This window comes from Lotus japonicus, chromosome 4 (assembly GCF_012489685.1).
Source record: "Lotus japonicus ecotype B-129 chromosome 4, LjGifu_v1.2".
NCBI lineage: Eukaryota > Viridiplantae > Streptophyta > Magnoliopsida > Fabales > Fabaceae > Lotus > Lotus japonicus.
Genome location: NC_080044.1, coordinates 76,506,527 through 76,532,156, shown reverse-complemented (window position 1 = coordinate 76,532,156; position 25,630 = coordinate 76,506,527). Strand labels below are relative to the sequence as shown.

Sequence of the window (25,630 nt, the reverse complement as noted above, 5' to 3'; positions counted from 1 at the left end):
AATGTAGTTAGGTTAAAAGACTACACATTTCAGATGAAGGAACTAACCAGTATTGTACTCCAAAACAGATAAGAAACACCCGAGATGTTCCAGCAATAAATAGTACTGTAACACGTTTGTTAAGAAGTTGAAAACCATAAAGGCATGCTCCCATATTCCAGTCTACAGGACAAAAAATGCACAGAAAAAGAGCAAATCAATTAAACAGAGCTATAAAGTGAATCAGAATTTTATTTGCAGGCATACTTTAAAGATCAATATAACTGATAACAGTAAGGGTTAATTAAATAACCAAGAACAATAACAGCAACTGATGTGATTGCTCCAAGCCAATTTTTCTCCTTTGCAGTTAGACCATACAAGATGGAGTATACCACCAGAACAAATACCGAGCCAAGATAAAGAAGTACAAGATGGGAAGCCCTGCCAAGAAGATAAAAACCAATAAGAACTTGAAAGAAAATTCACTGAAGTAAATCAAGTAATCACTATATCCACATAAATATTTGAGATTTGAAAAGCCAAACTAAAGCTTAACCATTCAGTCATTGTCTGAAGATAGAGAACAAATGAGCCAAACCAAGGTAATTAGATGACCAACACCAAATAATGAAAACTATTTAAATACCATAGAGTTGTTTAGTCTCCACTTAGATAGTCAAAGTTGAGAGCAAGAACTAGAACAAAAGCAAACCTTCTAGATTGCCGAGGATATAACTCGTTCGGGTCTGGTGGTTCAGGTAAACAAGCCACAGGACCCACTTCAATGCAATCGGAATAAGCAAATTTGTACGCTCTTCGCACATATTCATCCACATCCAAACCATTCCCTGCAATGAATAATGGTAATAAGAATTTTCACATTATATAAAAACAGAATCAAGCCTATAAAGTAAGTACAACTGGAAACCATCTACATCATCAACGTACATCAGGATGCAATGTTTCTATAATCAAGACATAATTTAACAATGGTTAAAATTTACTTTTAGTCCCTATACATGACACTTTTCAATTAGGTCCCTATAAAAAAGTTATCAATCTAGTCCCTATACATATAACCATTTTTAGTTTAGTCAACTGCTATTATAATACTCTATATTGGAGTTATCACATAAGATGAGTATCATTTATAGGGACCAAAAAGATAGCATTTTGGTCCCTATGTGTGATAATCATTTCAACTTAGTCCCTGTAATTTACAGCAACACCATGGCAATCTCAGGGAACATAACCGGATAATTGAAAGTATTCAAAGTAACTGTACATAACTGGATAATTGAAAACTTTGGTATAAGAACCAAATTGAAAATGAGAATCATACATAATGACCAATGATATATTTTAACCTCTGGCTCTAATAATAATCACTAACAATTTGCATACAATTAGTGACTCAAAAACATACCATTAAATATCATTCGGCAAATAAATAGCATGTTGATCGCCAGAGCAATTGCTGAAACTCCAAAAAAGAAACCAGAAGGAGAATAACGATCAGATGCTCGTGATCCAGTTGTAACATATACTGCACAAAGTTCATATGCACAAAGTAGAGCAACCGCCAGAAGAAGCAGGATTGCAACAGCCCCTGTGAACGAAAAATGTGAATATTAGCTAGAAGGATTATAGCAAGAGCCAACATATAAGACATAAAGTTAAATTTTATTAAATAACAAACTGGTCAGCAAATACATACTAGAGCTTTGCCATTGTGTTCTCCACCACAACATAATAGAATAAAATGCCAATAGAAGAGCAGTGCCGGCCATTATTACAGCCAAACCGATCAGGTCTCGATTCAATATTACAATCAACCAGGAGCCCCAAATGATAAGCACCATAATTGGAGAAACAACAACAAACCATGCAGAAAGATTCAGGAAACCACAGAGCAAATGGAGTTGAGGACCATGCAAGATATTTGGCCATTTCCGAGCAAAGATCCAACTGGAAACAGAAACCAACAAATAAAATTACATATGTAAAGAAGCCCAGCATAGGGTAAAAAATTCAGCGTAATTTAATTGCATTATTAGATCAGCAAAAAACAACAGTTTCTTCCCAAAACATTATAGGTTAAAGATGACAAAGTGCAAATTACTTTCCTACTTCCTATGCTTTGATCGTAGAACATAATCATAATCTTTATTGAATCATTATCTCAATAAAAATAAAATAGCAGCAGCAACCAGTAATAATATAATAAACCTGCAGTAGCAACCGTAATAATAAAAAAAAAAGCACGTTCAAATTAACAAGCTGACAAACCATCCGCAAAACATAAGAAAGTGGGATTTCGGGCCAAAGTGGGACGGACCTGAATCAACTCACTAAGAATAAACAGGCTGACAAAGAAAGGGAGAGCAGAGCACGTTCATGCTACAGCAAAAAAGATGAAGCGGTGAAGCTTGGAGTCCTTTGAGCGAATTATGTGGGTCCTTCGAGGGAAGCGACCCCCTTTGTCCCTTTATATTTAAAAAACATAAAAAGAAGCACAAAACCCGCAAAAATGAAAACAAGTTACGTAACCCGACCCGTTTTCCCGAAGAACTGCTTATGTGTATGAATCGTCCGATTCATTGTTCGCGATTCTTGCGATACATAACGATTCAGCCCATTCATGACACAAATTGATACACTGCGATTTGAATCTCTACACCCCTTGAATGTATCGATTCGCAATTTGAATCGCACGAATACTAATAACTACGCTTTGGACTAGTGTTGTCAACCCGGAATAGCGGCATGTCACAGCTAACCTCAAATATGCTATAGTGATATAGTGAATAGCAGGATGGTCGCTATGCTGATTTTTTTTATACAACTTATGTGTACTATATGTATATATATATATATATATATATATATAGACAAATGCTAAAAAATACTCCAAAAACAAAATTCATTGCATTCATAATTACCAATAACAATTCATAGGCGTCTTAAACAAAACATACAAAATAGAACCAACAACACAAAGAAAAAGAGGGAAAGGGAACTAAGAGAGAATAATCGCCATGTCTGACCAGATAGACAAAATAAATCACAAGAACCAGAAAAACAAAGAAATGTAAGACAGAATCCTAAAGCTGCTGGACTTTGAAAACTGAGACAAGAGAGATGGTTATCGCAGGGAAGGGTCACTGAAGGGATGCGAGGTGGCTGGCCAACAGTTGCTCGATGGGTTAGCTTGGTCACTCAACAATAGATCAGCTCGGAGTCTGGGACAGAGAAGGCGTGGAAAGTGCAAAGAAGCCGGGGGTTTTACTACAACAGACCTTTTCATTATGTTTCAGATGTAGAAACCCAAAAAAAAACCCTAATGTTGACATCTCATGAGCACTTTTGGGTTTTCGTCAATTGTTACTTAATATTCAAAGTTCAAGCATCCATCATAAAATTATAAGCCTAATACATATAACTATGGTAAAATTGTAAACCAAATTCTAATAATTTTGATGCTTTAGTATAAGACATCGACAGATAAGGTTGTCTTCTACAATAACCATAAATATACCAAAAATTGAACGTTTCCGGTTTGCTGCTCATCTTACATTTGGCATCCGTCACATCAGCAAACGATCTCCACGTGGAATCCCACAAAATAATTTAAAAAGAAGCAAAAATGAAAAACACTCGAGATTATAAAGATCAAGATCGCGATACGACCGTAAATACCAGTGTATAGAATCTCTTTCAAGTTATCAAAAATCAAACTGCTCATAATTCAAGACCGGAGCCAAACAGTTATAATCCATAGAATATCCAAAAATCCAGAGAGTCCCCCCTGACAATTTAAGTTATTTCCCAAATTAAATTGTCACTAACAACAGGAGTACCCTAAAGCAGCCAATGCCAGTAAATTTCATTTAATTTCAAAACAAGTATGAATTTAATTACCAATCATAACAAACAATTCAACAGCATTTGCAGTGTATCATGATAATTAAACCTTAAAACTACACAACATAGCTGAATTATAAACAGAAATTGAGAAAATAATGGAAAGGGGTTTTAGTTTTACCTATAAATTCGCCAGGGTCTCCAATTGACAGCCCAGAGTATGGAGAAAGAAGCCGCAGCCAAACCCGAGAAGAGGGTCCCGCAAATCGCAGAAGCCAGGAGAACCCCATGGTCACCCCCTTCTTCTTCCATGTTGCTGTTCTCTCAAACGAAGAAGCGCATGCACCTACAGTGATGATGATGATGATGCATGTGAAGAAGAAGAAGAAGAAGGAAAAGGGCGATGCAGGATGCAGCTACTTCATTGTTGCGGAATGAAATGGCAGCATGATGATGATGATGATGGTGAATTGAGCTGAAATGGGTGAAGCTAGTTAGGGTTTGAGAGTGAAGCTAAGCTAAGCTAAGCTAAGCTAAGAGGTGAGGTAGCTAGGGTTAGGAAAAAGCAGAGAGTGAAATTGTTTGTTTGTATGTTGTGTGGAATTGGGTATGAATCTGTTACTGAAAGTCAGTCTCTCTGAGATTGTTGCAGAGTTGAGTGGGTAAGAATTATTATTGTAAACAAGATTAAAAACCCTACTCTCTCTCTCTCTCTCTGCTTCAGTTACTACTTCAAGTAAAGATAAATAAATAGATAAAATCAAAAACTCTTTTAACTTTTTCTCTCTCCTCTGTGTCTGAGAGAGAGAGTGTGTGTGATATTTTATTATCAAGACAAATGTCCCAAAAAATATTTGTCTTAACTTGGATTTATTTATTTGTCTCCGAATAATAGTTCAAGTGGTAAAAGTTAGGGACATATAAGTTGGATAGGGAAAACTCAATTTCTGAATGGTGTAATTTATCTTTCCGATGTAGGAAAATAATAATAGAAAATTCACATCTACTTTTCAGAAGAAAAAAAAAATAGAAGTAATGTAACAGTGTTAATGGATGATGTAATAAAATAAAAATAAGATGGATCCCAAAATATAGATATTTAAAAATATTTGTTTCATCATTAATATTTAATAAGTGCCTTGTGATAAAGATGCCTTATGTCAATATTTACACATTGTTTGTTTAAGGTGAGTTAGAAGAGAGAGATGGAAGAGAGAGATAGGAGAGAATTACCTTGTTTGGTTAGTATAAATGATAGGTGAGAGAGAGATTGGGGGTGGAACTTTTGCCCTTTTCAATCTCTTCGCAAATTGCGAAGAGATGGGCTGTCTCTCTCTTTTTTTTTTTTTTTTCGTTTCTGGAAAACCGCCACTAATTGTATCTGACACCCAACTTTTCACTTTTTGCATTTAAAAATGATTTTTTTAATCAAAACTTAATTTTTTCTCTCTCTTCCACCTCATTATTTCTCATATCTCTCTTCTTTATCTCTACCCTACCAAACAACTCAATAAATCTACTCTATTTCTCACCTATTTCTCTCTACTCAACTTCTCTCTTCTCTACTCTCTCTTCTCTATCTCTCTCTTCTCTACCAAACAGAGCATTATTGTCTCTTGTCAAAATTATTAATAGGAACTTCAAAGTGAATGATGTATGGGATATGATCATGGGTGACTCTTGGTAAATTGCATCATGTTATCTTGATTGAGCTAATTCATAATCTTATTTCCAGCCTTGTAGAACCGAATGGATCTCTGATCTCTCCCTTTGAGAATATTTGGTGTTGGAATCAAAAAGTGGTTTTCTTCACTTCTTTAGTATATTCTTGCCTTATTACACAGAGCTTAAATGTCACTGAGTTAAATGTTCCATGGCAGAAGCTATAGATACCCAAGTGTTCCGGTATGGAACCGCAGACTAAGGCTAACCAATATCGAGAGTAAGCGAGAGTAAACAAAGCGAATAAAATGCGTGAAAATGATAGGATCCTGCCGCTTGGGCGGTCCTTCTTTATTTATAGTTGGGTTTTGATCCGGCTGGATCATGGGTTACCCGGCCCATTTAATACATGATTCGGTCAGCCTAAGTAATATACATATTGATCAGCCCATACCAGACCACAAGCCCTCAAGACACTAAGGCTTAGTATAAGGCGAAAGTGTCTTTGATAAGCCCTCAGCAATTTACATCACATAAAATATCAATAAAGGCGTGTAAATTCAAATATTTATAAATCTTAACTAACACATAATGAATATCATCTTTGCACGCTGAACCAACCTTGTCACATCCACTCAGCTGTCACTTCACATGCCCTTACCGTGGCAGATTTCGAAATCATTATTACTTTACTTGCTTTAAGTTCATCAAGTAGATTTCCTGCATATTTTTGGGAACTTGATACTACAATACTATCACATATATCGAAATTCCACTAACACAATCATCAAAGCTGCAATAAATGTAATAAAGTGTTATAAATTTAAACGAAAAATTATACCTCCTCCTGAAACGCACCTAGTCTCGAAACGTCACGCCTTTAGACTATAATACCCCTCACCACTTCTCCCTTAACAAATCACATCCCTTCAAATTCAAAAAATTTCAGACCAACGTATCCCTTTGGTCCAAACGTCAGAACTTTTGCCTCGAACACAGCCCACACGCGAGGACACGCGTCCCTTTACTCACCATTCAATTCACCTTTTCATCTCCCCTCCCCCTTTCTATATAAGATCCGAAATTCTTACCCTTCTCTCACACTCTCATTTTCACTTTTCTTACCCTTATCATCCTCTCCGATCATCCACAACGGTAAGAATCTTTCTATTTTCTCCACCAAGTTTGCCTAACGTTCGACGACCCCACTGCACTCATCACCAAAATCCCAGAAATCGCTCAAACTTCTCTCCTTCGCAGGTAAACCTCATCCTCTTCTAATTTCTACATTTCTTTTTTGTTTTTAAAACTTTAGCCTCACATGCACAAACTTACTCTACTAAACCCAGAAACTCAACACAATGTTCTACCTTTCTACCCAGAAAATCAAAGTTTGACATTTCCACCCAGAAATTCAAACTACTTTTTCTCTTCTTCTCACACTTTGAAACTCTTCCTTTCAGGAATCCTTTGAAAATGACTACTAAACGTACTCGTAAGGAAGCTTCTGACTCCACCATTCCATCTCCTGCTGATTCTCTATGGGTTTCTAGTAAAATTAAAAAACAATTTTCAAAGATTTGCACCCCAAAAGCTGTCATCGACTTAGTCACTAAATATAATTTTAGGAAAGATGGCCTAGATGCCCACCTAGACATAATTCCATGCGCCCCTGATGAACCATGTTGTTTCGGGAAAACAGATGGTCAAGGGCGAAACTTTACCTACTTATTCGAAAGTCTGTTCTCCGATCTAAAGTATGATTTGCCATTCTCTGACTTTACTTGCTCGGTTCTAACCCTTTTGAACGTTGCCCCCACTCAACTCCATGGTAATGCCTGGGCCTACTTAAAAGCTTTTGAAGTCCTGTGTCAAACCTTACACATCATACCTACCAGCAACAAATTTTTTTACTTCTTTGAAACATGCGGACGAAATGTGAAGGGCGAATATGTCTCACTCGCCACCGCTAGGGGTCTAGGATTGTTCACCCTGTATAAAAGCCATTACAAACACTTCAAAGGTAAATTTTTCAAACTTCGCGAATCTGATGCTTGCAAAGACATATTTTACTTTGCCGATGGAAGCCCAAAATTTCCTTTCTATTGGACGAACCAATACGAGAGCATCATCAAAATTCCCGATGATGCTCTTACCCCCGAGGAATTAGTAGACCGCAAATTTCTATCTGGCCTAGGCTTAAACCTTACAGATTTTATGGTTGCTCTCTCTAAAAATGCAGTTGAAAAATATGTTGGTAAGACATTCTAACCTGTTTCGCCCCTTCCTTAAATTACATAAGAAGACTTTACCAAGTTCTAACTCTTGCTCACTCTTTTGCAGGATCAATGGCTCGCCTAACTGAAGAAGACATCCTTCGATTTCGCCGCGAACAACAGGCTGCTCGTGAAAAAAGGAACCCCGCGAAGTCGGTAGACGAACATGCCACCAGCCACTCTGGTACTGAATCAGGCCGCCCCGCAAAAAAGAAAAAGAAGAATGAAGATCCTACCTCTATCAAAAGCAAAGCCTCGAACCAAACCTCACTGGAGAAGTTCATGGGCAAAGGCGAATCTGCGTTGGCGAACAAAGGCTGTTCATTAAGCACCCCACCCGTTTGTTGGAAAAACTTGCTGAAAGAGTTTGAGGAATTATCCTCGGATGATGTAACTTCAATTTGGGACTCCAAAATTGATTTCAACTCCCTGGTGGAAACAAATCTGGTGTTCGAGGCGGACCGTGATAAGATGAGGAAACTAGGTTTGAAGGAAGCTTGTCAAGCCATGATGACAAAGGGCTTGGAGATTGCTGCTATCTCCAAGATGATCGACCTTGAATCAGCCGGATTCGATGGTCTCGCTTCAGCCAAACTTGTTGAAGAGAAGGAAAAAGAAATTGGAAAAATGAAAGCTACACTCAAGTTGCTGGACAAGTCGAACAAGGCGAATGAAAAGAAAGCCGCGGATTTGGCTTTAGAGTTGGAAAAAATGAAGAAAACCTCTTATGAAAACAATGCTACCCTCCAAACCTTGAATGAGGAAAATGAAAAAATCAAGGCTGACTGCGCTCAATTGACTACTGTGCATAATCAAATGCTTGAAGAAAATTCCCAGATGAAAACCGAAATCGCTGACTTGAAAATTTCCGTTCTGGATCAGTTTGAAGCTGGATTTTCTAAAGCACTTACTCAAGTCACTTTCCTTAATCCTGACCTGGCGATCAACTTGACGGGAACAGACCCTTACGCCCGCATTGTTAATGGCAAATTGATCGGCCCGGATAACGCGGATGAGGAAAGAGTTGATGAAGGAGAAGAAAAAGAGGAAGAAGAAAACCAAGAAGATGATGAAGGAAATGTCAACGACAAAGAAGGAGGTGGCGAAACTATCTGAATGATCTAGGCTCTGAGTTTGTTAGCCCCATCTCTTTCAACCGACAATGTAAAAGGCTACAGGCCTCTTCTACTTTAAATTACTCAACGTTCCTTACCTTATGTAACAATTTCCTTTATCATAATGAAATTTTCTTCAGTATCCACATGAGTGCCCTCTATCTAACCGTTTCGCTCAATCAACTGTAATAACTTCTGAAATTGTCATAACTTCTATAATAACACTATCCCTTACTCACCCAAACAACTATCACAATAACTAATTCTATAACTAAGCATATCCTTACTTAGTCACCTGGATTATCATATGACTCAAAAAATATAAGCATAATTTTACCTAGTTATTCAAGTTATCATATAACTTCAAAATATAACTTAACATAAATAACGTTTACTAACCTTTCACCCGAATCGGTCCGCCTTCGTCATTTAATTGAACTCGTTACTCTCACATTTTACTGTACATAGTAAAATACTCTGGAATAGATTTCTTTAAATGTTATAAAATTTAAACTTAATCAACTACTTTGGAATCATAAGGCCTTTGTGTATATAACTTAGTCAAATTTTCATTTTTGACATAGTTATTATTCATGGAAATCAAAGTCAACATATTTGATTTCATTGGTATGTTCGCGTGGAGACTTGTGCTTAGTTTGGACAAGCTTAAATCCAATTTAAGACTGTGCTTATGAATTCGTGGCCGGATGCTCTTGTTTTAAGAGACTTACTTTTTTCTCAATTGTCTGACGTCGCCCAATTGATAGACCTTAGTTGATAAGTTTCCGCTATGGGTAAAAGAGATAAGTAAAATGATACGCCCTTGATCATTTTTTTTTTTAAAAAAAGGTTATGCCTCGTTAAAAACTCTCCCGCCTGGGGTAGAAAAAAGAGTGCATACCTGTTATTCATTAATAATTGATGCCTCGTTAAAAACTCTCCCGCCTGGGGTAGAGAAAAGAGTGCATCGAATTTAGTCTTACACAACAAACATAGTCTTAAACAATACAACCAACAGACGTAGACTTCAACACACACAAACTGAAACAACGAAACATAGTCTTGGACAAACATACACTGAAACAAACTGTACAAAACCAAACAAACCGAACGAACCACCCTGCACTTCAACTGTAATAATAACAGAGATGCTGTGCGTTCCAAGCCCTTGGGACCCTTCGCCCCGATAACTCCTCCAAATGATACGCCCCTTGACCAAGCTCACGCAGAATCCTGTAAGGTCCTTCCCAATTAGGTGATAACTTCGAATCATCAGGCCCCTTTGCCTTCCTGCGCAGAACCAAATCACCAACTCTCATTTGCCTCGGAACCACTCTAGAATTATATCGCCTTTCCGACCTCTGTTTTACCATTGCCTGCCTCAAACGAACCTCTGCTTGCGTTTCCTCTGCTAAATTGAGATCAACCACTCTATTCATGTCGTTCTGCTCTTCATTATAAGTTGCTACCCTGAAAGTTACATCTTGTAATTCTGCTGGTATCATCGCATCTACCCCGTAAGTCAACTTAAAAGGTGATTCGCCAGTAGTTGATTGAGGAGTAGTATTGTACGCCCAAATGACCGTGATTAACTCTTCAGCCCATAATCCCTTAGCTTCGCCTAGACGCTTTCTAATTCCATTGGGAATGACTTTATTCGCTGACTCCACTTGTCCATTTGTCTGAGGGTGCTCAACTGAGGCGAAACGCATCTCAATTCCCATTCCTGCACAAAAATCCTTCACACTCCTGCTTGTAAACTGTGTTCCATTGTCTGAGACGATAGTTGCTGGAACGCCAAATCTGCAAACCAATTTTCTCCAATAAAACTTTTTGACTTTTTCTGCTGTTATCTTCGCCATTGATTCCGCCTCAATCCACTTAGTAAAATAGTCCACCGCCACCAAAATAAATCTAATTTGAGAACCTGCTGGAGTGAACGGTCCCAGAATATCTACTCCCCACATTGCAAATGGCCACGATGAACTCATTGAGCTAAGAGTCTCAGGCGGCGCCTTATGTAAATCTGCATAAATTTGACATTTACCACACTTCTTCACATATTCCATACAATCCCCTCGTAAAGTTGGCCAATAGAACCCTGCCCTGAGCACTTTCGCCGCCAAAGATCTTCCCCCTACATGACTTGCACACACACCTTCGTGAACTTCAAACATGATTCTTTCCGCCTCATCCTTAGAGACACATCTTAATAAAGGAACTCCAATCCCTCTTCTGTACAATTGATCGCCCAACAATGTGTAACGACTCGCCTCGCGAATTTGATCCTTAGAGAATGTCAACACATTAGAGCCTTCTGCCTCCAAACACTGTTTGATACGCCCCATCCAATCTGAATTCGCTAAATTTAACACCATCATTGTCTCATCTTCTTCGATACTTGGGCTACTTAAAACTTCCTGGATAACTGACTTATTGTTTCCCGGCTTCTTGGTGCTTGCTAACTTTGATAGAATATCCGCCCTTGTATTCTCCTCCCGCGGAACATAATTGACCTGCACTGTGCCTATCTGCTTTATCAATCCCTGAGCTTTCAATAAATACTTAGCCAGCTGTGCGTCCCTCGCCTGATATTCACCCTGAATTTGCCTGGAAACTATCTGAGAATCTGTTTTAATCATTATGCTCTTGACCCCCATCTCGATCGCCAACTTCAAACCTGCAATTATAGCTTCATACTCTGCCTGATTATTGCTTGCTTTAAAGTCAAACTTGAGTGACTGCTCAACTGTCACGCCACCTGGCCCTTCTAAGATTATGCCAGCTCCACTTCCCTTGACATTAGACGAACCATCTACAGACAAACTCCATTCGCCAACTTCCATATTTTTCTCACTAGAAGACATTTCATCAACAAAATCCACCAATACCTGTGCTTTAACTAGACCTTTCCTGTCAAAAGTGATTTCAAATTCTGACAATTCAACAGCCCAGGAAACCATTCGTCCAGCCAGATCAGGCTTTTGCAAAACTTGGCGAAGTGGCAAATCTGTTTTTACCACAATTGGAAAGCGTTGGAAATAAGGTCTTAATTTCCTGGCGGATATGATTAGAGCTAATGCAGCCTTTTCAATTTTTTGGTATCTAATTTCAGCTCCTTGAAGAGCATGACTCACAAAATATATGATCCTCATATCATCCTTATTTTCTTGCAACAAAACTGAACTAACTGCATTATCAGAGATGGAAATAAACAGTGATAATGAAATACCTGGAACTGGTTTGGCTAAAATTGGTGGCTTGGACAAATGATCCTTCAAACTTTGGAACGCCCTCTCACATTCTTCAGTCCACTGAAAAGTTTTGTTCTTCCTTAAGCATTGAAAAAATGGTGCTGATTTTTCCCCAGAACACGGAAGAAACCTGGATAAAGCTGCTATTCTTCCTGTTAACTTATGCACATCTTTAACTGAGGTTGGACTCTGCATATCGAGTATCGCCTTACACTTATCAGGGTTCGCCTCAATTCCTCTCCTCGTGATCATGAAACCTAAAAACTTTCCACTTTGAATTCCAAACGAACACTTTTTCGGATTAAGTCTCATGTTATGCTTTCTTAGTTCGCCAAAAGCTTCTTCGAGATCAGAACAATGCGCCATCATTTCCTCTGACTTGACCACCATGTCGTCTACATAAATCTCCATGTTCCGCCCCACCTGCTTGTCAAACACCTTATCCATCAACCTTTGGTATGTTGCTTCCGCATTCTTCAGCCCAAACGACATAGTCTGATAGCAATAGTTCGCCTGATTTGTCATGAAAGCTGTTTTCTCCTCGTCAGGCTGATACATTCTTATTTGATGATATCCTGAGTATGCATCCATGAGGCTAAGCATTCCGAATCCAGATGCCCTATCCACAAGCTTATCAATATTCGGTAAAGGATAAGAATCCTTAGGACAGTGCTTGTTCAAATCTGTATAATCTGTGCACATTCGCCACTTGCCATTAGCCTTCTTCACCATAACAACATTCGCCAACCAAGTTGGATACTTTACTTCCCTAATGAATCCAGCCTCCAGTAACTTATTTGTTTCCACCTTTACAGCCTCTGCCTTTTCTTCACCCATCTTTCTTTTAAACTGAACAATAGGTTTCACCCCGGGATTTAAAGCCAATTTGTGACATATAAATTCCGGATCGATTCCTGGTAAATCTCTTGCACTCCATGCAAACAAATCCATATTCTCAGATAATAATTTTACCAACCTGTTTTCCTGACTTGTAGTTAAATTGACACCAACTTTCAAGTTTCGCTCATCAATTTGAATCGCCTTAGTTTCCTCTTCTGATTTCATCTTGTACTCACTGAATCCTTCTCGAGGATCCAAAATAATTTCTGACTGTTCTAAATCCACCTCATAGACTCGATGCCCCTCTTTCACTGCTTTCTTACCCATGTGCCCATACTGCTTAAAACTTTCTGAATAACACTTTCGAGCAACTATTTGATCAGCCTTTAAAATTCCAACTCCTCCTTTGCTCAATGGATACTTCGCCGTTAAATGTCTTGTAGAAATGATCGCCCCCAATCTGTTTAGTGATGGCCTCCCAATAAGTACATTGTACGGTGAAGTACATTTTACTACCAAAAACTTAATAGCAAATGCCTCCGCATTCTTCCCTTCTCCAAAGACAGTTTTCAATTCCACATATCCTCGAACAAATACTTTTTCTCCAGAAAAACCCACTAAAGAACCATCATAAGGCAACAAATCAGATTCATTTAGCCCCAACTTTTCAAAAGCGTCACCATAAATCAAATCCGCCGAGCTTCCTTGATCCAGAAGTACCCTCTCAATTTCATAATCAGCAATCCTCAGCATTACAACAATTGGATCGTCTTCGTGAGGCTGTATTCCCTCAAAATCTCGCACAGTAAACGTTATATCGGGTTGATTGGTTGCCCAACTTCCCCAATCGTTAGAATAAACAGCATTAATGGAGTGAACGTACCTCTTACGAGCTGAATTAGTCATTCCTCCGCCACGAAATCCACCAAAAATATAATGAATTCGCCCCTTTGCTTTTCCATCTGACTGTCTATCTTGACTATCGCCCTCAATCTCTTTTCCATCTTCGGTTCGTCTTGTTGAAGTTCCTGCTTCATCTGAATTGCTTCGCCCCTCAAGCTGCTTCATATACCCAGCCTTTATCAATTTATCAATCTCCTTCTTCAAAGTAAAACAGTCATCAGTATTATGCCCTGAAATCCTATGATACTCGCACCACTTCTTCTTGTCCACGTAACCCGTTGACGGCTTTGGCTGCCGTGGAAAACGAATAACATTCGCCTCCAAACACGTGTGCAAAGCTTCAGTCAAATTAACCGCCAAAGGTACTGCACGGTCATTTTGATTCCGAGTCCACGTCATCGAATGTCCTGGCCCACGCACTCCATACGGTTGAGCACGATTTTTGAAATTAGAACGGTTATCAAATCGGCCGTCATAACGGTTACGATTATTATACCCTGCGTTGCTACGTTCGGTCCATCCCTTCGAATATTGATCTGCAACCGCTCCCTTCTTCGTCTCAAACTGCTGTTTCTGCCCTGGAACCGCTGCATTCGGGCGGTTGTTCTTGATCCGATCACTCTGCTCCTCCCTGATGTACCCTTGTACCCTTTCGCGCAAATGCACCATTGTCTCCACCGGTTTTCTACTCAAATTACTGTTCAAACCACCCGGCTTCAAGCCCAATTCAAAAGCTGCAATGCAAATTTCTGGCATTTTATCCTCCAAATGAACAGATAATTGATTGAAACGCCCCATGTAAGACTGCAAAGTCTCATTTGGTCCTTGACGAACATTAAATAATGTCGCCGGAGTTACTTTTTGTGCACGACTGGTAGAAAACTGAGACAAGAACTTTGTAGATAATTCAGTGAAATTAACAATTGACCTTGACGGTAGAGTTGTAAACCAAATCATCGCCGATTTCTTAAAAGTTGATGGCAACATTTTGCACTTCAACGCGTCTGATGCGCCTACAATGACCATTTTCGTGTTGAAATACACTAAATGGTCCTTTGGATCTGAATCGCCATAGTAAGAGTCGAGTTTCAATGTCTTTAAATTGTCTGGGACAGCAGTGTTCGCTATTTCCTCTGTAAAAGGTTGAAAGTCCACCACCGTCTCAGCCATTCTTCGATCGCCCTCTCGTAAACATTGAGTCTGATTGATATCAGTAAGTTGATTCTGTAACTGTTGATTATGTTGACGAAGTTCATTGAGATCGTCCATGATCCGCTGAAGAACATCGGGAGGAACATCATTTTGTTGAACATGATTCCTCTCTCCATTCGTCCCGGATCGAGTCACCATTGCGGTGAAAATTGAAGCCTAGGAAAGTATCCAGGGCCCCACGGTGGGCGCCAATGTTCCGGTATGGAACCGCAGACTAAGGCTAACCAATATCGAGAGTAAGCGAGAGTAAACAAAGCGAATAAAATGCGTGAAAATGATAGGATCCTGCCGCTTGGGCGGTCCTTCTTTATTTATAGTTGGGTTTTGATCCGGCTGGATCATGGGTTACCCGGCCCATTTAATACATGATTCGGTCAGCCTAAGTAATATACATATTGATCAGCCCATACCAGACCACCAAGGTATAGCTGCAGCACTATTTGTTTGTCTATAAATATGAACAAACTCGATGGAAACAAACTGAGGGATGAGGTTCTTGATCTCCATAATAAATAAGCCCAAATATGTGTTGCTAACAGATGAAGAAAATTATGGGCCTACAAATGCCTTAGGTTCAAGGCCATCAGGTCAAGCCTTTTTCTGAAGAAAAAACACTTTTTTGGATTTATCCCCTACTTATCCCACTACTCTATGATCTACCATAAGGTACAATCAATGTGTTACTGTTTTCCTTACAATACCTAAACTTGCAAGTAACAACAGTGTGGATATATAGCAGCGGTGCTTAGCACACTGCCAAAAGGTCAATTCAACCTCTGTGAAGCATCTAATTTTTTTTGTAATCATTAATATTTTGAATGGTGAAAGATCAACCTAATCTTTTTACCTTATATAGAGTAAAATTAGGTAGCTCACAATATAGGGGTGGGGCAGGAGTTTTAATAAAAGCAAAGTGATGAAATCCAAATCAAAAGTCTTATATCCTATGATCTCTCTTACATCATGTTTTTCTTTTAATTTTACATTAAAAACTAATGACAAAGATTCCCTGCATTTAAGTACAGTGAGTCACGATTCCTTTGTCAGGTCCTTACCTCAGAAATTATTAAAGATTTAATCACTTTAGTTTCTCTTTTTTGCAATTTTATATATTATGATTAGAATGTATCTGGTTGGCTTGTACATACTTCAATTGATATACCTTTCCATTATGACAAAGGACAGGCTATTTAAGCTTGAGAATATTGTACAATCTAACGCTAAACATTACTAAACTTTTAATGTCCATCATATCCAATGCTTAAGTGTATGTTTTATTTAAGTGTGTTTGGATATCAATTAATTTAATGTGAAAACACATTCATCCTAAATACATACGAAAAATTTGTTCATTGCATAACCTCAAAGTACTAGCGCCCTTTAGAACTGACATCAACGAATATCCAAACATACTACTTTTTCATCTTTGTTGGAACGTAACTCCTCATCAGCTTCCCGAATTTCTAAGCGCAAAACTCAACGGAGCTCCATTGCAGGATCCAGTTGAGCAGGATTCAGCTGAACGTATCTATTCGGCTATATTTAGATATCCACGATTATCAATGTAAACGAATATTAGCACTAATTTCAAAATAAAAAATAATGGAATTTTGTTATGTATTATGATAAAAATCCATTTATGTTTACACTCAACTAGTATTCAAATACACATTTATTCATTGTCTTACACATGAAAATTCAATCCAAACAGAAGAAATTGGGCCAAGGACTTTTTGGCACCACATGTTCACTGTCTATACTCGTACACAAGGGTTGAAATTTGCAGGTTGGTGAAAGGGATTGAAAATGCGCGGTGGTGGAGCCTTTTTCCATAAAGTTGAAATGCACAAATAAAAGTCATGTCAGCCACTCACATGCAACCCCTTTTCCTCTAGAATCTTTATTTAGTTAATTTATTGCTTAAGGCAAACCACATTTTCTCTCATTGGTCACACACACTTTTCAATTCCTTTTCATTGGTCTCACATACTTTTCACTTACTTTAATTGACCAATTCTTTAAGCATGGGCATGGTACCAAACTATATCATTTAAAATCATGAGACAAGTTGAAGTACCTCAATACAAGTGCAAGTTCTAGTTTAGGTAATTAACTCAATACATTGCAATTGACAAACACTCTTTCCCTATAGAGCAAGGAGTGGACAAACAATTAAAATACAAACATGTTATCAAGGCCTGTTTCTTTAGGCTTTAAAGAAACTTGGCCACACTTCCCCACACTAGTTGGCATGGAGAGTTCATCAATATTAAAAAAAAAACAGTCAAAACTTTCCACTACAGAAGGGTATACAAGATAGAAGAGAAAGGTTTTTAAAACTAGGATTGATTGATACAAAGTGCATGTTCAGAAACTCTTCTATAATATGTTTCAGAATTGATTCTGATGACAAAGATGCTGATCCAAACATGCTAAAAGGGTGATTTTTTTTTTCATTTGGCTCTTCTAATCTCTTGTTAGTCTCATCGACAATTTCCATTTTTACCAGGGCCTCCATAGTAGAAGAAATGCCCCCAATCCCCATTGCTACCTGTTTGAACATCATAGCAGTTTGATTCCTCGGTATAGGTGCCGAGACCTTTAGGAGCTTTGAGATTATTGGAGCTATCAACCACTTGAATGTTCCTAAAGTAGCTTGCTTTGCCAAATCCCTCTTCAGGAAAATGACCACTTCCCATTTGCGTTGAGGTGTGGTGACCATCAGGCTGAGAATTAACAACTTCTCCTCCCCATTCAATCATGGAAGCACTCTCTGCCAAATATGAGAACAGGAAAGCAGGCCAATAACCTAATACATAGTCATTCCCAAATTGCATCCACCAGTGTCCCTCTTTTGGATCCTACAAGGGAAAAAAATAGAAAATAAAAATAACTAGTTAATAGGAGTAACAAATTCCATGATTTCAAGTATCTTGTTTTGTTTGCCAACATTAGAAAAGAGCATTTTTGGATGACTATCCATTGTTCATAGAGAGGTCACCTTAATTCTAATGTGTTATGTGCTGTGCAATTGTAAGTATCAGAATAATTGCATGTTAGGAAATCCTTCTATGATTGATTCTAAAGCCAAGATCAATTTGGGAAGAAGCTTCTATGAGAAATTTTTGGGTGTTAAAATTGATTCTGAGAAAAATGAAGCTGATTCAAACAAGCTATAAGCCATTCATGACTAGTCAAAGTTCCTGAAGGCTGAATTATTAGTGTCCTGTCATCAATTAAAATAGGGGTCCATCCTATCATGGTCAAAAGAAATTGGGAATAGATCTCCCTAGGATCTGTGTTACAAAGATGATTGCTACAGTGCTGCCACTGCCACCATGAATGCTTATAGTACCAAGTAAAGAAAAGCTTTCACTAGCCAGTTAATTAGTGAAAACAAGAAAAACTCATGGTTCTCATAGCTTTAAATTATCAAACAAGGGCATATTGAATCTTCCATGTGTCATTTTCACACCCATAGGGGTTCGATGATAGGTTTCAAAGAAGCCAAGCACTAGGGACATTTACAATGGTCCACATACGAAATACCTAGTTGGCAAAATGATGAGATTGATGCTGCTTTAGCTGGCTTATTATTGCAGATTAATAATTTGAGGTGAGGATTTTTTAGGCTATACCTTCCAGATAAGTATACTGATATCATACTGAGAATTTCGGTATGAAGAAATCGGAGAAATGCTTGCACCCATTGCTATATCACTGTTGACTTGAATAAACCCTGAGCATAGAAGATTGTAGCAACCTGTAGCTTGATATGCATCACTCTGCAAAATGCAACAAGTGAGTTCGCGATTAACAAAATTGAAATCTCAGAACATAAAAATTAGAACAGAATGAAACTCACACAAGGCTAGGAATGATAAAATAATAGAAGCTTACCGTCCAGTAAGTGAATAGCCTTGTGTTGTTATCCCCATATAAATCTGGGCTAACCTGTTATAATCATGAACATGCAGGCATAAGAATTTACAAGGCGAATGAGGATCGCAAATCAAGAACTTGTACCCAGTTTCCGCACTAGAATAAATGCATAGTGATTCTTAGTACCTGCCAACCAGCTTCAATGCTGTTAAGATCTTGACCAAATGTGCCTCCTAATATCCACACCTGAGACAAGCTGAACTCATTAGGTTGTTGTATCTTGGGTTCCCACACATTTATAGTGGCCTTTGCTCCATAGAACTTGTCTCCTTGAACATATGCTATTGCATGCTGATCAACAACAACAAAAACAAAGAAAAATCAGTCCAAAGCTACTCATGTTAGGAAATCCTTCTAAAATTTCAGAATCAATTCTGTTGTGAAGCTTCTTGAGTAGCTTCTGGGTGCCAGAATTGATTCTGAGGAAAAACAAGCTGATGCAGTCATGCTTGTTAATTAAATCAAAAAGCTCTACAAGGCACTCAAAACACATTTTTACCTGATGACCACTCTGGTTAATTAGATCAGGCTCTGCTGACTTGGGCTTAGGGATTGATCTGTGCTTCTTCCTTCCATATCTTTTGACTGAACTTGCTCTAAGAACATCCTCCTCTTTAGTTCTCCTAACAGGTATTGTGTCCTTAGGGCATTTACCAATAGAATGCCACAACTGAGTGATGGGAGCACTTGTTTTTTCCTTGTTTTCAGATAACTTGGTCTCATCAAAAAGCCCTTCAGGATGGAAACTAGGTCTCATCTAATCAACAAAGCATATAGTTAGAATAAAATTGAGAGATTTACAGAAAGAAAAATAGAACAGGTGTACAACAGATCTTGAATGAAGAAAATGAACCTGGATTTTGTGATCTTTGAGGAAAGGATGGTCAAAAGCTGGCTGCTTTGAAACATGCACACAGTCTATTATATCCCCATCTGGACTCTGCAACAATGACAACAAAATCATGCTATTAACATCTGAAATGATATCTAAACAAAATAGAAACCAACCTTGCTAGTATCTTTCTACTTTATATTATACACAGTAGCTGATAAAAAAAATTATGAAAGGGTGGAGGCAAATCATTACACAGTTCCTTCTTCAATACTCCAAAATCCAATCAAAAGGGCTATGATTTTTTCCCTTTTGATGGGAAGGGAGGAGTGTAAAGAGGAAAGTAAAAACAAGCACACAAGATCCAATTTTTTTTATGTAAAGTAAAGAGAAAAAAAAATCTCAGAATCTTAGAAAAATAAAACAGTAGTAGCAGCTTGCTTCAGATGATTAGGTGAAAATGTTTGAAAGATACAGAACCATTTCAGCAAACAAGGGAAAATCATAGGGCAAAAAAAAGTGATTATTTTTTCATTTTCAAAACAAATGCACCAAAACACAGATAGAAACAGAAGAATAAGGGAAAAAGGAGAAGAACCCAAAACAAAAGGTGAAAAGGGTTGAAGGAAAAACCTGAATGGTCTTAACAGGAGGCTTGTTCAAGCGATTCAAATGCTTGTTAACCTCAAGCTTCTGCCTTGAAGCACTGAGCCTAGCAGCAGAAGAGAGTGATGAGATCAAGAGACCCCATATGCAGAAAACAACAACCACAGTACTAGTGGCACCACCACAACCAGAAGAACCCATAACAACAACACCACCTTCAAAACCCAGACTCAAATCAAATCAACCTCTAAGCCTGAAACTTCAAACCAAACACACACACAAACAGAACCCTTGCAGAGAGACCCTTCACTCTTCACCCTCTTCTTCCTTCTCCTCCTTCTACTCCTTCTTCAACCACAGAAGAAAAACCCAGTGGGTCTACTCTATCCCACTTTTCTCTGAAGGGGAACCCACTACTACACAGCACAGAGTGTGTTTTGTTTTGTTCCACCACTTCCTAAAATTGCAAACCTTTTTCCTTTTTCTTTTACCCTTATTTCTCTCTTTCTCTCTCCTTTCCCATTATGTTCTCACTTTAATTAATCAAATCAAATTAACTAGAATTTAATGAGTTAATGGTCTAATTAGTCGCTGACTTAAGCGAGTTTGATTTTACTTTTTTTTTGAGTAAAAATGAAGTTATGTGGTGGTCATTTTTACAATTATGGACGGATTTTGACCGTCACTAAACGTTGTTTTATCTGAGGGAAGCTAAAATCAAACTCGCTTATAAATTCAGTGACTAATAGTTTAATTTTGATGCACCGACGGTGTAAAGTTTTTTTACACCATCAACCAATCAGATTTCAAAGATGTGACATGTCAATTAAAGAAATTAAATGAAAAGAGAGATTTTCTCACATCCTTAAAATCTGATTGGTTGACGGTGTAAAAAAACTTTACACCGTCGGTGCATCAAACTTTTTCTCTTTGATTATTAAACTTTAATTAATTAACCAAAAACCATCACTTTCTAGGTCCCTCTTTCTTGTCATTTTCCTTAGCCTTTATCTCTCACTTCAGGTTAACGACAACATTAAAAATCACACTCACTCAGTCAATTTTAAGGAAAATAAAAAATTGGTATTTTTTTTTTGTTATTGGAAGAGTTTATTATTTGCACGAGGGGGAAAACCAAAAAGGATGGGGGAAAGAAGATTAATATATAAAGAAGATAAAAATGGTGGTGGGTCTCTGATCTGTTTACGTTTTGTATATCATCATTCATGAATACTGCAGTGTCCACACTCTATTAGTTTTGTCGTTTCACTGAACAGGCACTCAATTGTGTGAATTTGTGCCTGTGACAGAACCAAACCAATATAGGTATTTGGAATCAGGTTACCGTTTCATCCTTTACATTTCGAATTTATCTCTTTTTTCTCAAAATATAAAATAAAATAAAATGGGGCTTCTAATGTGGACTACTAGTTAGGTCTTGCATCGGTGCAACTTTTTTATCAGATGGCGAGGAATCGAGGATTGTTTACCTATTACCGATTGGAGTACTCTTTTTATTTGCGTATTCACCCTTGACAAAACATAAAAGTGAACAACAAGACATGCCACGGTCTTAACCCATCGTCGCCACTAACCAATTGAAAACCACCATCTTGTTCCTTCCATGTCATCATCATCAATGTTGGGAGCTTAACCATTCGGACGTCGTCCGCCACTTGCTCCTTGCTCCCAATCTCCAACCAACTACCACGGGCATCTACAAGACAGTCGTCTAGGTTCTGTCGATCTCTGCCCTAAGCCTGTGTATATAGAACCCTCTCTTTAGATATGAACCTGCTCTCCCTCCTTGTCGTTTAGCCCCTAACGCAATCTTCATTCCACTGCTTTTGACCCAACATCAACCCAAAGTTGTGATCAAGTTTTTAATTTGGGGTATAGGGTTCCTTAATGAAGAATTTTGATTTGAAAGAGAGATACGACTATGACGTAGAATCTCTACAAACATGGAGTTCGACGAGAAGAAAGGGTTAATGGTGACCGCAGAATGCACATTCTCCTGCAGGGACGTTAAGGCTCTCGTCTAAAGCGAGGACTTCTAATGCATAAGGCCTAAAGTCCCCTCATCCAAGGCAAAGTCGTTGATGGGCGCGACACCTTCAATCAACATGAAGGTACGTTCATACCGCCCGTACGAGGCAAGAACCTCTGATGCATGCGATATCCACAAACCCTCCTCATATGAGGTGGAATTTCAATTAAACAAAGCATTATTACATTCGAGATCCCTGCTCGAATCATGGCAATGACAAAGGCAAGAGACAAAATTGTCGCCACACCCCGATTGCAACCTAAGAAGTGCACCTAAGCTTTCGCTTGAAACACTTACGGGAGCACAAATGTGCAATGACGACTGAAGTGCAAAATGAAGTCCTAAGTAAAATGCAGGTGCATAATAGGTGGAAATCTCGAATGAAATAAGAGAGTCTCAAAGCAAAAATACCAAATTTTAGAAAACCCTTTACGCATCAGCATAATGATTCGCGATGTGGAAACAACTCATATGAGAAAACAATGAAATAAATTCGAACTACATCCAAACTTTAACGCTGTGTTTGTTAAATGAGACTTTGTGGAGAGAGAGATACATGAGAAAGAGATAGGGAAGAGATAAACTCCCTCTCTCGTTTGGTTCTACTGACACGAGGAGGAGGAGAGAGTTTTATGGTGGGTCCACCCACCTTTTTTGGGTCTTCGACTTTTGAAGAGAAATTGGAGAAGAGTGAATGCTTTAATTTACTTTTCAGATATAACCCTACCACATTTTATCATATTATATAAATATTTATATATTTGTGGGTAAAGATGTCATTTACTATAAAAAGTGACTTTCTCTCTTTTCTATCTCTCTTCTCTTTTTATTATACCAAACAACCTATAAATCCACTCTATTTCTCACATGTTTCTCTCTACTCAATTTCTCTTTTCTCTACTCTCTCTTCTCTATCTCTCTCTTCTTTACCAAACAAAGCCTAAAGGTTGAAATTCTGCTCTAATTAATTGTCCACTCTAACACAGTAACATGAATGTCAATCAATAATTCATCATTTCGTAAATGAATGAGTGGGTCCATTTCTCAGTAAATTAACATATAATGATTGGTTATATATTAATCAATCACAAGGGAATCCAAGGAAATTTTTTATTTTATTGATATTGCATGCACGTTATTGTACTCTTAGATACTAATAACAACGTGTTGGTGTAATAGTAAGCAAGTTAGACTTGTGCAAGAGTGAAATCATAAACTCGATCATTAAGAAATACATTTGTTGAAAAAAAAAGCAAATTATAATTTCCTGAACTTCTATAAACACATGTAAAAAAAAACACAATAGAGAATCGTCTGGGCAACTTGGCGTTTCTTCCACGATCATGCTTTTATTTTATTTTATTCGTGTTAATCACTTAATCTAAAGACAAAGATTCTTTTGTTCCAATTCTAAAATATGTTATCGTTTTGAATCATATGCCATTATTATTTTTATCTTTTACCGGAACCACAGTGTAATTCTGCATCATTCAATAAACAAAACATGTGGACTGTGGAGTAAATAATTAAGATTACTTTCCGAATAACGAAAGCACAAGTTTAGAGATATATTTCCTTGATTTGCAGACCACTTGTCTTGTAGAATGTAGGTGCGAGAGAAAAGAAAAAGAAATAAAAAAGTTGGAAAAAATGAGAGCTTGAGAAGGAAATAGAACATATGGAATGCAGCATTGTTATTTATCTGCCTATATACAAAGATGAATCTAAAGTTCTAAACCCAATAAATCACTTCAACTTATATAGCCGTAATCACTATAACTATTATAACACAACCACAATTTCACTTAAATCTCTCCTTGAACACAACCAAAAAAATTGTTTAAATATCTTAAACTACAATTAAACAAATGCAAACAATATAGTTTAAATATTTTCATACTTTTAATGTATGGCTCGAGCCTCTGTCATGAACCGACTCGCATTGGCCCATCAATTAATGGGCCAATTTTTTTTTTTTGGCTAAAAGTGAGATATTAGATTGACGATACCTAACCGAGCCCCCCCAAAAATGGATTAAATAAGTTGGTCCAACGAGTTATGCCCATTTTGCAAACACCTGCCTCTCGAAGATACAATGAAAACTATCACAACTTCAATAACCTACCTGCAATCATATACCATGCACAATTTGCACCCAATTAAGGTGAGGGTCTTCTTTTCCTTATTCCATTCTATGAGTGAACTATTGACGGGATCGAAGATCGTGAAAGCAGAGTCAAAGACAGGAGAGTGAATCCGATCATATATATGATATAATAATTAAGAACTTAGATTCCATCCATCATAACCCTCACAAGCAAGCATATGGATATGGACATGGTGCGTCAATTACATAATGTGGATCTCTTATATGAGAGGATTGTCTCATTCATTACCCGTATGGAGCCAACAAAGATTCACTCGTCTCTTGAAGATTAGCTCAAGTAGTAAGAGCTCGAAGACATAAGAGTTGAGAATTGAGATGAGATGATGGGTGAAGAGTTTAGGGTTTGAACCCTGAGGGATGACAAATTTACTGACAACTAACATTTACATTTAAAAAAAAAATTCACTCGAATAGCATACTAGAGCGCATCAGAGGATCTCTTTAAATATGAATGTCCACCAACACTGCTAAAAAACTCGCTATTAGAGAGGGATGAAATCCGTCGCTAAAAGCTGCAAAATCCGTCGCTAACCGTTCAACGACGGAATTAGCGACGAATTTAAATCCCCCTGAAAAAGTGGCGTCGCTAAACTTTAGCGACTGATTATTTTGGTCCGTCGCTAATAGAGAAGGATTAAATCCGTGGCTAATTTGTTTTGGATCATTGTTTTCAACCGTCGCTAATTGACGGATAAAATCCGTCGCTAAATGGTAAATTATCCGTCGCTAATTGTGACACTAATCCGTCGCTAATTATGACACTAATCCGTCGCTAAATGACGTCGCTAATTGTACTAGAAATCCGTCGCCCAGAAATCCGTCGCTAAATTCTAACTGAATTCCAGGCCATATTTATTTTTTTGACCAGAATTTTTTTTTCCTGAATCAAATTCAATCCTCAATAATTTAAATAAAAAAACTAATA

The 25,630-nt window shown here is 37.9% G+C and overlaps 2 protein-coding genes across 5 annotated transcripts in view; both read right to left on the bottom strand.

Annotated features, from left to right (window-relative positions):
• The window catches only part of LOC130715896 (calpain-type cysteine protease DEK1-like), a 29,352-nt gene extending 24,816 nt beyond the window's left edge, over positions 1-4,536 (bottom strand). The window contains exons 1-6 of one of the 4 annotated variants that reach the window (XM_057566044.1): positions 4,028-4,536; positions 1,700-1,950; positions 1,409-1,591; positions 695-830; positions 293-423; positions 48-162 (exon numbers count right to left, since the gene is read on the bottom strand). In XM_057566044.1, coding sequence (XP_057422027.1) covers positions 48-162; positions 293-423; positions 695-830; positions 1,409-1,591; positions 1,700-1,950; positions 4,028-4,158 — 947 coding nt within the window. In that variant the 5' untranslated portion in view covers positions 4,159-4,536. Of the gene's footprint in view, positions 1-47; positions 163-292; positions 424-694; positions 831-1,408; positions 1,592-1,699; positions 1,951-2,320; positions 2,444-4,027 lie in introns of those variants that run through there. The other 3 variants (XM_057566046.1, XM_057566042.1, XM_057566043.1) reach the window with 3 other exon arrangements.
• Positions 4,537-17,139: 12,603 nt separating this feature from the next.
• Positions 17,140-20,958, bottom strand: LOC130711607 (uncharacterized). Its single transcript, XM_057561294.1, has 7 exons — positions 20,516-20,958; positions 19,904-19,990; positions 19,550-19,807; positions 19,177-19,341; positions 19,009-19,062; positions 18,747-18,893; positions 17,140-17,969 (listed from the first exon to the last, which is right to left on the bottom strand). The coding sequence occupies exons 1-7, from the start codon at positions 20,687-20,689 to the stop codon at positions 17,592-17,594; spliced, it is 1,263 nt and encodes a 420-aa protein (XP_057417277.1). The 5' UTR covers positions 20,690-20,958; the 3' UTR covers positions 17,140-17,591.
• Positions 20,959-25,630: the final 4,672 nt, after the last annotated feature.

What these genes read in the sequence shown, in the direction of transcription:
- LOC130711607 (XM_057561294.1), bottom strand. Translation starts at nt 20,689, where the DNA reads ATGGGTTCTTCTGGTTGTGGTGGTGCCACTAGTACTGTGGTTGTTGTT. An exon ending in TCAAAGATCACAAAATCCAG is followed by an intron (nt 19,808 to 19,903) that starts GTTCATTTTCTT and finishes TTTGTTGATTAG; the next exon opens with ATGAGACCTAGTTTCCATCC. An exon ending in TTAACCAGAGTGGTCATCAG is followed by an intron (nt 19,342 to 19,549) that starts GTAAAAATGTGT and finishes GTTGTTGATCAG; the next exon opens with CATGCAATAGCATATGTTCA.